Below are 13,315 nucleotides of genomic sequence, written 5' to 3'. Positions count from 1 at the left end.
AGGGGATTGCTCTTTTGGTCTGCCCTGCGGTCTGGCCATGATCTGTCGACAGAAGTTTTGTCAGAAGAGATCTTCTGACACAAGCTTCTGCCAATAAATCTCTATAGTGTAGACATAGCCTGAGAGAAATAGCAGCTTTCATAGCACATCGCCCACGCCCCATACTCTTTTGGGAGAAGGTTATGCTCAGGCCACATCCAAAATTCATTTCGGAGTTAATCTCCTCATTGCATATGAATCAATGATTCACTTTTCAACCTCCTACTGAGAACAGAGCGGTTGTGCTATGCACACTAGATGCCAGGTCACACTGAACATCAAAGACCAAGGTGCTCCACCAACCTTCACTGATGGGACAATCCCATGCACCTTGTATTGAAGTCAGTGGAGACCTGCTGAAAAATGTGGAGCACTTCCCATACCTTGGAAGTTGTCTTTCTGCCAAAGTCAATATTGATGTGGAAATTTAGCATCATCTGAGCCGTGCGTGCGCTGCTTTTGCCCGCCTGAGACAAAGAATCTTTGAGAACTGGGACATCTATCCCAAGACGAAGCTCCTTGTATACCATGCAGTGGTTGTTCCAGTGCTATTATATGCATGTGAAACCTGGACAACATACATGAGTCATTTGAAGGCACTTGAACAATATCATCAGCGCTGCCTCAGAAGAATCTTAAATATCTCTTGGGAGGATAGGCACACGAACACTAGTGTCCTGGAATAGTTGAACATGACCAGCATTGAAGCCATTATCATTCATAACAACTTCATTGGACTGGTGACGTGGTTCAGATGTCTGGTCAGCACCTCCTAAAACAGATTCCGTTTTCTGAATTGGAGGAGGGACAGAGGAGCATTGGGGGTCAGCGGAAGTGATACACAGACATGCTGAAGGCACCTGTGAAAAAGTGCAGCATCAGTGTTGACATCTGGGAGAACCTTGTCTAAGACCAGTGGAGAATGGTAAGCCGTGAGGGGATGGTGCAGTTTGAGAGGTCGTGCTTCAGTGCAGACAAGGAGAGGCAGGGAAAAAGAAAAGAGTGTCAAAAACTGCCCCAGACTCCTCCAACAGCTGCTAACACCTGCCTCTTCTGTGATAAGATATACAGCTTCAGAATTGGGCTGGTCAGCCATCAACAGACTCACAAATAGGGTGACATGAAGACGTCCGACTCATTACTGAGTGACCACCAAGAAGATGTCAAGAGAGTCCTTTTACCTGGATAGGACAAAGACCTTCAGAAAGCCTCCTAAGCACTTCCCCTCTATTGCAGAAAGGTTAAAGGCTTTTAGATGTATCTGCCCAGAGACTCTCCAGATGGGCCTCAAACTGCCTCAGACAATAGAAGTGTGCAACATGATCCCTCCATGTAGTATTTGCATGCACACAGTCATTCTCCTCACTGCCTTCAATCCCTGTGTCAGATCTGTAGAGCAGTGGTATAGCCACCAGTTGACACTTTTAGGACATTATGGCTGGGTCTGCACTTGCCCCCAACTTCGAAGGGGGCATGGTAATCGGAGCCACAGGAGATTGCTAATGAAGTGCTGCGGTGAATACTCAGCACTTCATTAGGCTAATTTTCCACCGCGGCAACTTTGAAGCGTCACACTTCGAAGTGCCAACATGCGTGTAGCCACGGGCACTTTGAAGTGCCCATACTACTTTGAAGTCCCTTTGCTCCTCAAAATTTTGGGGCAAGTGTAGACACAGCCTATGTGATCTGTTGGGTTTCTGTGTTGGTGCTGTGTTTGACACCCCACAGTACTGTCATCTGTAACTGAATCACCTCCAATGTCCAAGCCTTACAGCTGGGATAGTGATTGGGAGTCACTGGAAGAACACCTCAAGTGGAGCACCCAAAGAGACACATCGTGAACATCATTACTGTACAAGATGAGTAGTATCATCTTTTTTGCAAACCAGATGATACATTATTAGATTTCTTAGGTTCCCAGTAGATTTGTGGTGGTAGGATTTTTTGCATTGGTTTCCCTCCCCCCTCCCCCCTACTTATCGCCATACTTCTAGAGACAATCAGTAAATGTGGAAAAAAAAAAAATGCTGACAGCTCGAACTTCCTGCGACAGGTCAGGTTGATTATACTTGCTTTAAACATTAGAGATCTTTAAAGGTGATAAATTGTGATGAAAATTACTGCCTTCGTTTTCTGTTTATTTTTTCTTTTATAGAATCAAACGTTGAAAAGCAACATAGGGTGCATTTCTAATACTGCTCCTGATATATGCATAGCATATAAACTTCATTTGGAGTGTGGCAGATTAATAAATCTTGTTGACTGGTTAGAGGTACGTAAAGATGAAAATAGTGACTACATATGTTTGCAGCATCTAGGCTTTGTGATATTTTTGCATGCTTTTTTGTTGTTGTTGTTTCCCTCTTCAGTGTCACTTTTGAGAGCCAAAGTGGTCTTATTCAGTGCAAGTACATGCAATGCCCTTAAATCACCATCCCACTCAGCCTCTCCTGCTAAATCAGGGAGTCATTTATTACCAGCTCTGCTGTCCAAACAATGAAAATCCTTGTTGCTGCCTGTACCTTATTTATGTTGAGTGTAAACCAAATTTTGTGCTTTACAGAGCTACTTTTTTTTACTTTTTACCCTTTTAACTTCTGCTGATGCACGTGTTCACAGAAAAGCCTGTGTAATGCAAGTACTGCCTCTGAGTTGTATGTGGTCGAGGGGGTTATACTATCTTACCTGCTTTTTTCTCTTTAGGCTTTTTCAACTGTGGTAACTGCGGTTGAAGGAACAGATCCAGAATCAGTGACCACAGGCGAGATGGATGAAATAATCCAGTATCCTTTATGTTTCACTTGAATTTATTTTGGTTTTAATGTTCACATACGTGCAAGCCAGTGGCATCTTTCTTGGGGATGTATCAAGGTTTTCCAAATGCAGCTTCCCCATGCACTGAGAATTGACTGAGAGAGGCCTAAATACTTTTCGGCAATCTTATAATACAAAAGAAGGGTTTGACCATTTTGTCATAGGGTTTGGTGAGCTGAGGTCCCATATGCCACAGAATATTGTATGTATAATATATGCCCAAATTTCATTGTTCTGTAGCATATTATAGGTTTCCTTTTAAAATGGCAACTTGCATTTAGTATTTCTAAGGAATTTAAATCCATTATCATTTAAAATCAAGTATATCTCGGTGTTAAAGAGATGAATGGCACAAACAAGTGGAAGGGAGGGGGGCTGGAGGTGGAAGTGCAGGAGGGAGGGGGCTGGAAGTAGGGGGGCTGGGTGGCAGAGAGCCTTCACGTGGCACAGCTCCGTCACACACTTGGTTCCGTGCTCCCCACTGTGATTGGCTAAGGGAAGCAGCGGCGCAAAATCCTCCAGGCAGTGCTTTCCTGTGTTACTGTTCCCCCAGCTGTGGGGGGAGTGAAAGTTCACTCACTGCTACCTCACCCAGCCACACAGAGCCCATGGGCCCAACCCAGCCCTGGTTTGCCAGGCTCGGGTCTGCATGGCTCAGGGCACTTCCCCTTCCCTCCCCTGCCCCATTTGGGAGCCAGTACTAGCACTCCAACCTCATGCGGAGGGCAGAGGAGGCTTGTGGGTTTGGGGTGCAACTCCCTGCTGTGTGCGTGCTGACCCTTGAGCCTTGTGGGCTGGATGCAGGCAAGATGCATGCATAGGTTTACCATCCCTTGGCTATTTTCATCCTGTAAGCCAGAGGTCATGTTGCCTTGATTTAACTGAACTCCAGATTGTCATCACGTTGTTGAAGCAGTGTTTTGTTGTGCACCAGTAAATATCCCTCCTTTCTGGAGAAAAGTTAAGTGGTGACTTTATTCAACTCACTTGTTTTAATCATGCAGTTTACACTTGAGTTCCTTTACCAGAACTTCCAGTGCTCGTTTCATTCGAGCTGTTTCAGAATTGGAGCTTTTAGGGTTCATAAAACCAAGCAAGCAGAAAACTGATCATGTGGCAAGGCTGACTTGGGGAGACTGTTAAATGATCAAATGAGTCAAGAAACACCATGGTAATATATGCAGACTGCCTGTGAAGGTTCATTACAGCACACATTGGACAGTGCAGCCAGTGGGACAGATTAGTGCCTGATGTAACTATATTGATCTTGAAAGATTTAAGAGGTCAGATTCATCCTTACTTTATGTACTACATTCTAATTGCTAGCAAAATACTACCTCTTTCCTATACTTCATTTTTGTGTGGTCAAGAAATTGCAAAGTTCTGACCACTCTTCTGTACCAGTTTTCATCTTTTGGTATGTGTGATACATTGGACCATAATGGTGTGATTTAGGCTCAGAGGACAGGAGGAGAATGTTGAATTTTTTTTAGATGTCAGCCATAAATACTGAATTTATTTTGCTCAGAAGCTGATTGGATTTAAGCAGTCACGTTAGAAAATATCTTATGGATACAGAATTTTTGAAAATACGCCGTATCATTTGCTGAGAAATTCAGTAACAAGCCCCTATAAGCAGAACCGACTGAGCACTGTCTTGCGACATGCAACACCACCCACTTGGAGCAGAACTATTTGATCTTGGTGATGGTGCCATGGGAGGACTTGTCTACAAATGGAAGAAAACCGTGCTTCTGTATTAAAAAATGAAAGGAAATTATTCCAGAAGGGACAGTAACTATTGTGCAATTTGATAACATCGCAGATGGCCAGTAAATAAGACTATTTCATAAATACTCATTTAACTAACCTTCTTTAGTCAGATTTCCGTATCCACATAGGAGAAACAAGAACATTGCACAATTATGAACATTAAATGGGTATTTTATTAATTTCCTTCAAAGTACAATGTAATTTCTTCTTCCCCTGTCCCCCGCCCCTTCATGATTATGCAGTGGGACAAGCTAGGGAGACAGCTGCATGTGAATAATGCAGCCCTTGCCATGTTCTTGTAACTCTCATATTCAGTCACTTACATTACTTGATAGGCAGAACATTCCAGATCATTTATGTCCTGTGCCACCAATGAAACAAGTGTAGTCATGAGGCTGTCCTGTCCTCCTGAAGTGTAAAGTTGCCAGGTTGCCTTGTTTTTTGAAATAATTGAATTCCCAAAGAAACTGCTTATATGCAGGAAAAAAAATCTATATATTTATTTGATTACTTTTCTCTTATGTTTGCCTAATTTTTATTTTGCACTTGCTCTCATTGCACTCTAAATTGGTAAGTTGCTTTAACAAGTATCTCTAATCTTTATCCTTCAAAGTGCTTAATAATCTACCAGTTCTTGGCATTTTTGTTGTCTTAAACAACTGAGCTTCATATATGCGTAGTAGCTTTATTTTAATGTGAGTTTTAAGAGTCCCTGCTTTAGTCCTGTAAAGCATTATGGATTATGGCTGAATCTGAATAGGCAGAGTGTTACATGCAGCAGCTTTAACAGAAATGGCATGTCTAAATATCTGTAAGAGGTGAGTATACACAAAAGATATACTCACACACATATTTCCTGGCAATATTGTGTATTGTTCCAGTACAATTTGAATAAGAAATGTTGATGGATTCAGTAGGGACTACCAGAATGATACTGGCAAGAAAGATGTCAGGTTTGAAGGAAGGTTAGGAAACCAGTGGATTCTCTGGTGAGACTGCCTCTCTCTTACACAAGCAAGCACAGGTAATTTGTACCCTTCCCATGCCAGTGTTGACATCAGGTTTTTGGGGTTTTTTTTGTCATTTGCTGCTGCTCCCATTTAAGAACTACTCTAGACATTACTTTGAGGAAGTTCTATGGCCTGTTACAGAGGGCAGACTAGATCATCATGGTTCCTTCTAGCTTTGCAATCTTCACTATTGAAAATTCTGCCTCTGTGCTAAGGTTTCTCTTGCATGCACTTACTGCTTCACACAAGGTGTTTCCACTTCACAACTTCACGTTAGAGTCTCTGTGTGGGCAGCTAGATTATGTATCTCAAATTTCTCCAGCACTTCCTTCTAATTTTCATGGAAACAAGTTGCTGGTTGGTGATAAAGTCTTTCCAAATACTGCCCAGAATCTTTTGTATGTGCTTATTTTCAAAGGTGTATAGTTTTGTTTTAATACATCCCTAGCTCTTAGCTGTAAACATCGAGATTGTTTAATTGAAGGTTTTGTTCTGGTACTGAATATCTCTGGGTTCACTTTTAGTGAATGCTGGGGATCCCTTTCCCGCCGTTGAGGTCAGGTGGCTCATACAGTGCTGCATGCATATAGATGAACAATACTACACTTGGATATTTTTGCCTTGTAGATGATGCTGTTCCTTTCACATATGGGTTTCAAGGATGTCTGAGCCATTCTATTTTTTCCTAAATCGTTTCTCATCCCTCTTCCATATCACTGTTGGTGCACAGGGGTTTATCTCATGTAGGCATTTCTCTCTTCTATCCTGATATACTGGTCCTTGTTTCTAATAGATTTTATCGAGTTTACGGCATGTCAAATATGTAGCCTAGTTTCATGCCAAGAGGCACACTGAACCAGTCTGGCTGGTCATCCTTACAGAACACGTAGCACCTCCGTATGTGGCCTTGATGGTTTTGACTATTTTAACTGGGATTATGTAGTACTGAAAAATTCTGCAGTGTATCCCTGTGGATTGTCAGGTCTTGGAAGGAAAAACAGGAGCTTGCCTTTCTATACATTCTCCTGGAAGGGTCCTTATTGTGAGTATGTGATGTATATAGTATCTCCTGTGCCTGAATTGAGCCAGTGCATCTTGAGATGGCTCCTGGTCCCAGGAGTAGATAAACTGGGGAGGGCTGACCCCAAAGCCAACCAGTGAGTACTGTGAAAACAGTTCACTGGTTTCGGAAACAAACTACCATTCCAGTAAAAACGGACACCGCCAACTCCTTGTGCTGCCAAGTTCTCTGAGGGAGAGCTAGTCTCAAGAAGCCATGACCCCACAATGTTTCATAGTAGCATCACAAACACTTCTGAGATGGTTAGCACAATGTGAGAACCATGTTTCAAACATCAAAGATCTTCCACAACATGAAGGAGATGGAGAGCTATGGACTTGAATCCTGAACATCAGTGAGCACAGGTTTATCTAGATAAGTGCTTCAAGCAAAAGGGGAAAATAGTCTCATTTACTTTGGTCATTGTCACACAAACACTTAGGGCAAAGTGCTCATTATGACTGACTGAGGGCAGGAGAGAATCAATTGAGAACCTTAAGTCATCATCTATACCAGACTCCAAACCAGATTCTTAAGATGTCAGTCATACAGCGGTGTGATGACAAAGGAACGTTCTGATTAGGATAAAGATGAGTTGTGTAGTTGCTTCCAAAATCTGACTGACAGAATATTTAATGAGTAATTTGTGGGATTGGGTGACTTCTGTATGTAACTAGAACATGACAACCAAGGAATGGAAAGAGTAATTGGGAAAAGCACGTGTTGGCAACAATCAACTAAAATGGGGGAAATGGTAATTGAACTGTGTTAAGTATCTGACTTTCCTTTTTCAAGTGCCCTATTTCCTCATACAGAGAGCAAAACAAAAATATCAGATTAACCACATATCCATTACCGTGAATCAGATAATCTTTTCAAGATGTAAGGGCATATTGACCACCAGATGTAAGAAATGGCCACCAGAGTTGCATTGCTAAATTGCAATTTATTAAAATCAGCTTTTAAACAATGTGAAAAACAGAACTAAAAACACACTGTGAGAAATTCTAACTTGAAGGAATGGATCTGAGGCACTTCCAGAAGCAGAGGTGAGACAGATTGGACTAGAAGAGAAATGGACAGTGCTCAGAGATGTGATGTAAGCATGGCAGTCACAGGTGAGTACTAATATAGGGAGAGCAAGAATTGGCTAGGCCAAGAGATATGGTATCCCATCCAGGAGAGAAAGTGCTGAAATACACAATTTCTGAATAAAGGTCAACAAACCTATTGGGAATGGAGGAGCAAAAAGTGCAGTGAAAGAAACAGGTGTTGGAAATCTGAGCAGCTGAAGCTGCTGCTGATAGGAAACCACAGAGCTGTTTACCAAAGTACTAAAATCCTGTCTGCAAATTTCAAAACAAGGCCACTAAGCAAAATGGAAATATGTTTATAATTCAAGTAAAAATGAGCAGATGGCCAGGCCTTCTCAGAGGTCTCAGTAGACCCAGCTCCCTTCATCAGATTTTGATTAAATATTAACCTAATCTGATTGACAGTCACTAATCCAAGAGAGAAGTGCAGGCCTGAAAAGCTGAAAAATAAGAGGTCTTATCAAGTGACAGCAAAATGGTAAGTTGGTCAAGTTTATATGCAGTTAGAATTACCTTTACAGGTAGTAGAAACAGCTACACAGTCCACATGTCAACAGGAGTATAAAGACCATGGAGCAAGTTGATAATTTGAAAAAATAAAAATTAGTCAAATGTTGCTGTCTCTTCTTGTCAAAACCTAGCATTTACAGAATAATAAAGTATTAGACTTTCTGCTTCAGGACACTGCATTAGCAGTAATCCAAGTAAATTAAGATTTTTGGAAGTAAAACTCAATTACTACTAAGTTTGTGAAGAGTAACAACTGAAGTTTTTTTTTTAAGAAACATGAAAGTTTTTGTATGATGGGCTAGGAACTAAAACTAGGACACTTGAATCATAGGCCCCAATGTAGTGTATCATTAGCCTTTAACTGCAAAAATATTAAATATTGTGTTTAAATACCCTCACTAATTAGAAATGAGCACTAGAAATAAGATTGGAGCAAGTACTACAGCTTGATTTTTGTTGAATTCTAGGCTCAAGGGTTAATCTTTGAGAGAACCTTCATACTATTCAACTAGAAAAGCAGGGCTTGATGGACTTTATAGAACAGAAGTGAAAAAGATGCAAGTTAGCTGGATTATTAGAAGTGTAATGTATTCATATGTGGTAATTGTCCTAGCTTGTGAAGTGACAGAGCACCTGATTTGATCTTTGTGGGAAGTGAAAAGGGGTGTCAACACTGGAAACCCTAAGATGAGGAAGGAGGTTCAGCATTTAACAGTTCTGTCATTTTGAAGTGAGGCTGTCCTTCAGATAGATGCATTTTACTTTCACTGGGACTGTCATGAATCCGGAGGGTTTTCAAAAATGGGTTGGGCACCAGTAAACCATTTTTAAAGAATGCCTTTTTGCTTCTCAACTGCTTTTGACTTTTAGTCACTGTGGTACTTTGTTTTTAAAAAAAAAAACAAAAAACAAAACCAAATGTATTAAAAGTTTCTGTGCAGCATATGAACATATCACTTGTGACTTGCACTTTTTAAATTTCCATTTAAATAGTTTCCTCATTTTGGTGTATTTTCCTTTCTGAAATTAAATGCTAATGTGGTCAGCTTCTATGTTTCCCATCCTCCCTAGCCATGACATTTATTAGGGTTGCTATTACCACTGTGTTCAGATATATTAACATCTTGGCTCACATCCTGTACTCTTAAGATAAATCAAGAATTGTCTCTCTGCTGGTGGGTACCAAGGCTAACTGCTCCAAGAAGCAGTAATTAATGGTGGCTATAAAATTCCACTACGTCCCAGCTGCAGGTGATATGGGCCAGATCACTATGAGGAGAGTTGAGAAAATCATCCATAATGGACTAGTCCAGAGCATTTCATGATCTTGGTCAGTAGTGCTGGACAGTATCACAGAGATGCTATGCTTTAGATTTTTACTGTATTTGACTTTCACATACACTTCTCTTCCAGCAGATGACCTGTCATTCCTATATATTTTGTAGTGGAGTATTGCTGTGTCCTGTAAGTAGCATTCCACCAAATTGAAGATAGCTATTATATCAATAGCCTCAACACCAAGCCCTTGGATTAATTTGTATGCACTTACAAAATTTGTCACTGTTTAGTTGTCTCCCATTCACGAAGATTCAAGGAATCCATTTTGAAGCCCTTGGAAGTGCTCTGGAATAGTCAACATGGATTCACCAAAGGGAAATCATGCCTGCCCAACCTGACTGCCTTCTATAATGAAGCAAGTGGCTCTGTGCATGGTGGTGGGAATGATATACCTAGGCTTTACCAATGCTTTTAATATGGTCTCTCTCAGTATGCTTGCCAGCAAGTATGAATTGGATGAATGGATAGAAAGATTAGATTAAAGCTGGCTCAATAGGTTGTGGTCACAAGAAGTCCTGGGGCAATGCACCTGATGTGGTCTTTGCCCACAAAAGCTTATGCTGCAATATAAGGTGCCCCAGGACTTGTTTTTGTAGATACAGACTAACACAGCTACCCCTCTGATACAGGTTGGGTATCAGAGTACCCCCATGAATCAGTGCTGGGGCTGGTTTTGTTCTTTGTTAATGAGCTGGACAAGGGGAAGGACTACAGCAAGTTCATGTATAACACGAGGCAGATACGCTGAAAGGTAGGGGATAAGGTTCGTAGTGACCTAGACAAATCAGAAGATTGGGCCAAGGGACACCTGATGAGATTTAACAAGGACAAGTGCGAGTCCTTTACTTAAGACATAAAAATCCCCAATGCTGCTACAGGTTGGGGACTGATGGGCTAATCAGCAGTTCTACAGAAGAGGACCTGGGCATTACAGTGGGTGGACATGAGTCAGTGCCCCTTGCAGTCAGTCTGTATATGGGGCTTCATAAAGAGCACTACCAGCAGATCTAGGGAAATGATTATTCCCCTGACACTAGTGAGGTCACATCTGGAATACTGTGTCCCCAATTCTAGGACCCAACCACCCCATTACTAAAAGGCTGTAGATGCATGAGGAGTCCAGCAGAGGGCAACAAAAATGATTAAGGGACTGGAGCACATGACTTGGGAGAGGCTGAAGGATTTAGGCTTTAATCTACAGCAGAGCAAGGGTGGATTTGATAGCTTTCAACTACCTGAAGCAGGGTGTATAAAAGGATGGAGAGAGGCTGTTTTCTGTGGTGATAGACCAAATGAGGAGCAATGGTGAGGGGAGGTCTAGATTGGATATCAGAGAAAACTTCTACCAAGAAGGGTTGAAGCACTCAAATAGGTTACCTACAGATGTGGTGGAATCTCTATCCCTAGAGGTTTTTAAATCCAAGCTTGACAAAGCCCAGGCTAGGATAATTTAGCTGGAATTAATCCTGCTTTGATCAGGGGGTTGGACTTGACCTCCTTAGGTCTCTTCCAATGATTCTATGACTTGTTTGTTTCTGTTCAGTCCCTAGAATGTACAGAATCCCAATCCTCTGAAAGACACAACCTCTACACCTGTCATCTACTCTCTCACCCCACCCCCCCACCTAGCCTATGAGCTGTAGAAGAGCTTTTAAAATTTAATTTTACATTGCAACCAGCTCCTTCCCTTTTGGTTTAGGTGGAGCCCATCCAGACTTCTGTATAGGCTTCTTTCCACAAAGGCTCCCCTGTCATAATAAATCTCAGCCTCTTTTCTCTAGCCTATCATCTCATCCATCCTGCAGTTCTGCCTATGGAAGTATTTCCTGAGAACACTACCATGGAGGTCCTGGACTTCAATCTCTTACCAAGCGGCCTAAATTTTAAAACCATGCTAATGGCTATTCCCATCTCCTTGCCTCTACAAGAAGGCTAGAACAGTCACCCTCTCTTTCATAGCAAGGGCTCTACCAAATTCACAACCAGGAAAAACAGACTGAAATCTGGTGTTTTTCCTTTTTTTACTACCTTATATAGATTTCATGACAGATCAGCATTTTGAAAAAGAGTAGGGGACAGCACTGCACAATTTATAGGGGGGGGTATTTATTTCTACCCTGCCTTCAGAGATGAGCAACCAGAGGGTGGCAGCTGGTGGCCAACTGCCTAGCTCTGAAGGCAGCACAGAAAGTATAGAGGGCAACACCATACCATCCTATATTCTGTGCAGCTGCTGGTGGTAGCTCTGCCTTCTGCTCTTAGCCTGCAGCCACTGCCCTCTAGCCTACCCAGCACTGAAGGCTGCACACCTCCCTGCCCCAACTTTAAGACCACCGCACAATTCCTTTTTGGGTCAGAAGCCTGACAAATATAACACTTAAATCTGAAAGTTTACAATAACTCCAAGAATATTCACAATTTTTAAAGTCATATGACCTTGAAACAGACCATTAATTTGGTCAGGCTCTATTCATACTGCAGCACAAGCATAAATGTCATATGACAATTTGAGAGGGTGAAGGGAGAGCATTGTAAAATAGGTTTGCTCCTCACCCTGTAACTCCCAGCAATGGATTGCTGTTCATTAACTGGTTACTTGAATGGTGTAATCAAGTTCCTTACTCTCTCTTTTCAGTAAAATAAGGGTAACTGCCCATAATTGAGTTTTGCTTTCAGACTATAGGCTATGTACAGCTTTACCCAAGTCTGGCAAAAACAAATCACTAAGAACATGCATGAAGGCCTCCAAGTCAATGCAATTTAAATGGAGTAGTGTTCCAAAGGCCCTTCCACAGAAACACGTTGGTTTAACAGGTTCCACACATCACAGTGCATGTCATGCCCCACTTAGTCCAAAAGCTTTTAAGAGATTAAAATAAAAGGAACAGGGCAAAAAAGGTGTTTGGGGAAAAAAACCCAACATACTCTTGGAATGCAGGAAATCACTAATCTGCTCTTATCCTGTGTAACACAAGACAGAGAAGTTCAAAATAATCCCTACAGCATATTTTTTTTTTAAAAGCTTCCAGTCTGATTTAAAATGGTCAGTCATGGAGAATTCACCATGACCATTGGTATATTGGGTCCAAACATTTTATCGCAAGCTAAAAATGCCCACTGCACTACATCTTTAGGGGGGAAAAAATGGCAAGACAAGTGCATCTTATAGTTGATAAGAACCACAGAAGAGTCAAATAAGAAGCTAATTATGACTTACACATTTTTCTCTAATACCTTTTCCTTTTTAAATAAGGACTATACAGTTAGTTCCCTCAAAGAAAAGTTCAGGTGTCAGACCAAACTTCCAGAGCCTACTATGTGCTTAGGCTCCACTCGTCACCAGAGCCTTCAACATGATAGACATGCACACTAAGAGCACTGAGTTCAGAAAATAAAAGGGGCCAAAATTACAAGCAGCAGCTAAAAATTATAGAGTTAGGTTTGGAAGTATTAATTTATCCATAAATGCCAACTTCACTGTACACAAACCTATTGAAATATTTTCATTGATAGTAAGGTGCAAGTGGGTCAAAAAAGAAAAAAAAAAAAGATGATTGAGCACTGAGCTTTTGACATTTGTTTTAACAGTTATAATGCTTTAACTTTTTGAACCTCACCATCTGTCATTAGTGTCAAAGTCCCCTGTAATTTCCACAGCTGAAAGTGTAAAAGGCAGT

General features: G+C 41.4%; 1 protein-coding gene across 4 annotated transcripts in view; it reads left to right on the top strand.

The window, feature by feature from the left end:
* The window catches only part of ORC3 (origin recognition complex subunit 3), a 96,108-nt gene extending 86,758 nt beyond the window's left edge, over positions 1-9,350 (top strand). For all 4 annotated transcript variants that reach the window (XM_074990901.1, XM_074990899.1, XM_074990898.1 and 1 more), the window contains 3 exons: positions 2,195-2,311; positions 2,743-2,822; positions 3,891-9,350. In XM_074990901.1, coding sequence (XP_074847002.1) covers positions 2,195-2,311; positions 2,743-2,822; positions 3,891-3,996 — 303 coding nt within the window. In that variant the 3' untranslated portion in view covers positions 3,997-9,350. The remainder of the gene's footprint in view (positions 1-2,194; positions 2,312-2,742; positions 2,823-3,890) is intronic.
* Positions 9,351-13,315: the final 3,965 nt, after the last annotated feature.

This window comes from Carettochelys insculpta, chromosome 3 (assembly GCF_033958435.1).
Source record: "Carettochelys insculpta isolate YL-2023 chromosome 3, ASM3395843v1, whole genome shotgun sequence".
In the NCBI taxonomy this organism is placed as follows: domain Eukaryota; kingdom Metazoa; phylum Chordata; order Testudines; family Carettochelyidae; genus Carettochelys; species Carettochelys insculpta.
Note: the sequence above shows the minus strand (reverse complement) of the source record. Positions and strands in the feature narration are given on the sequence as shown.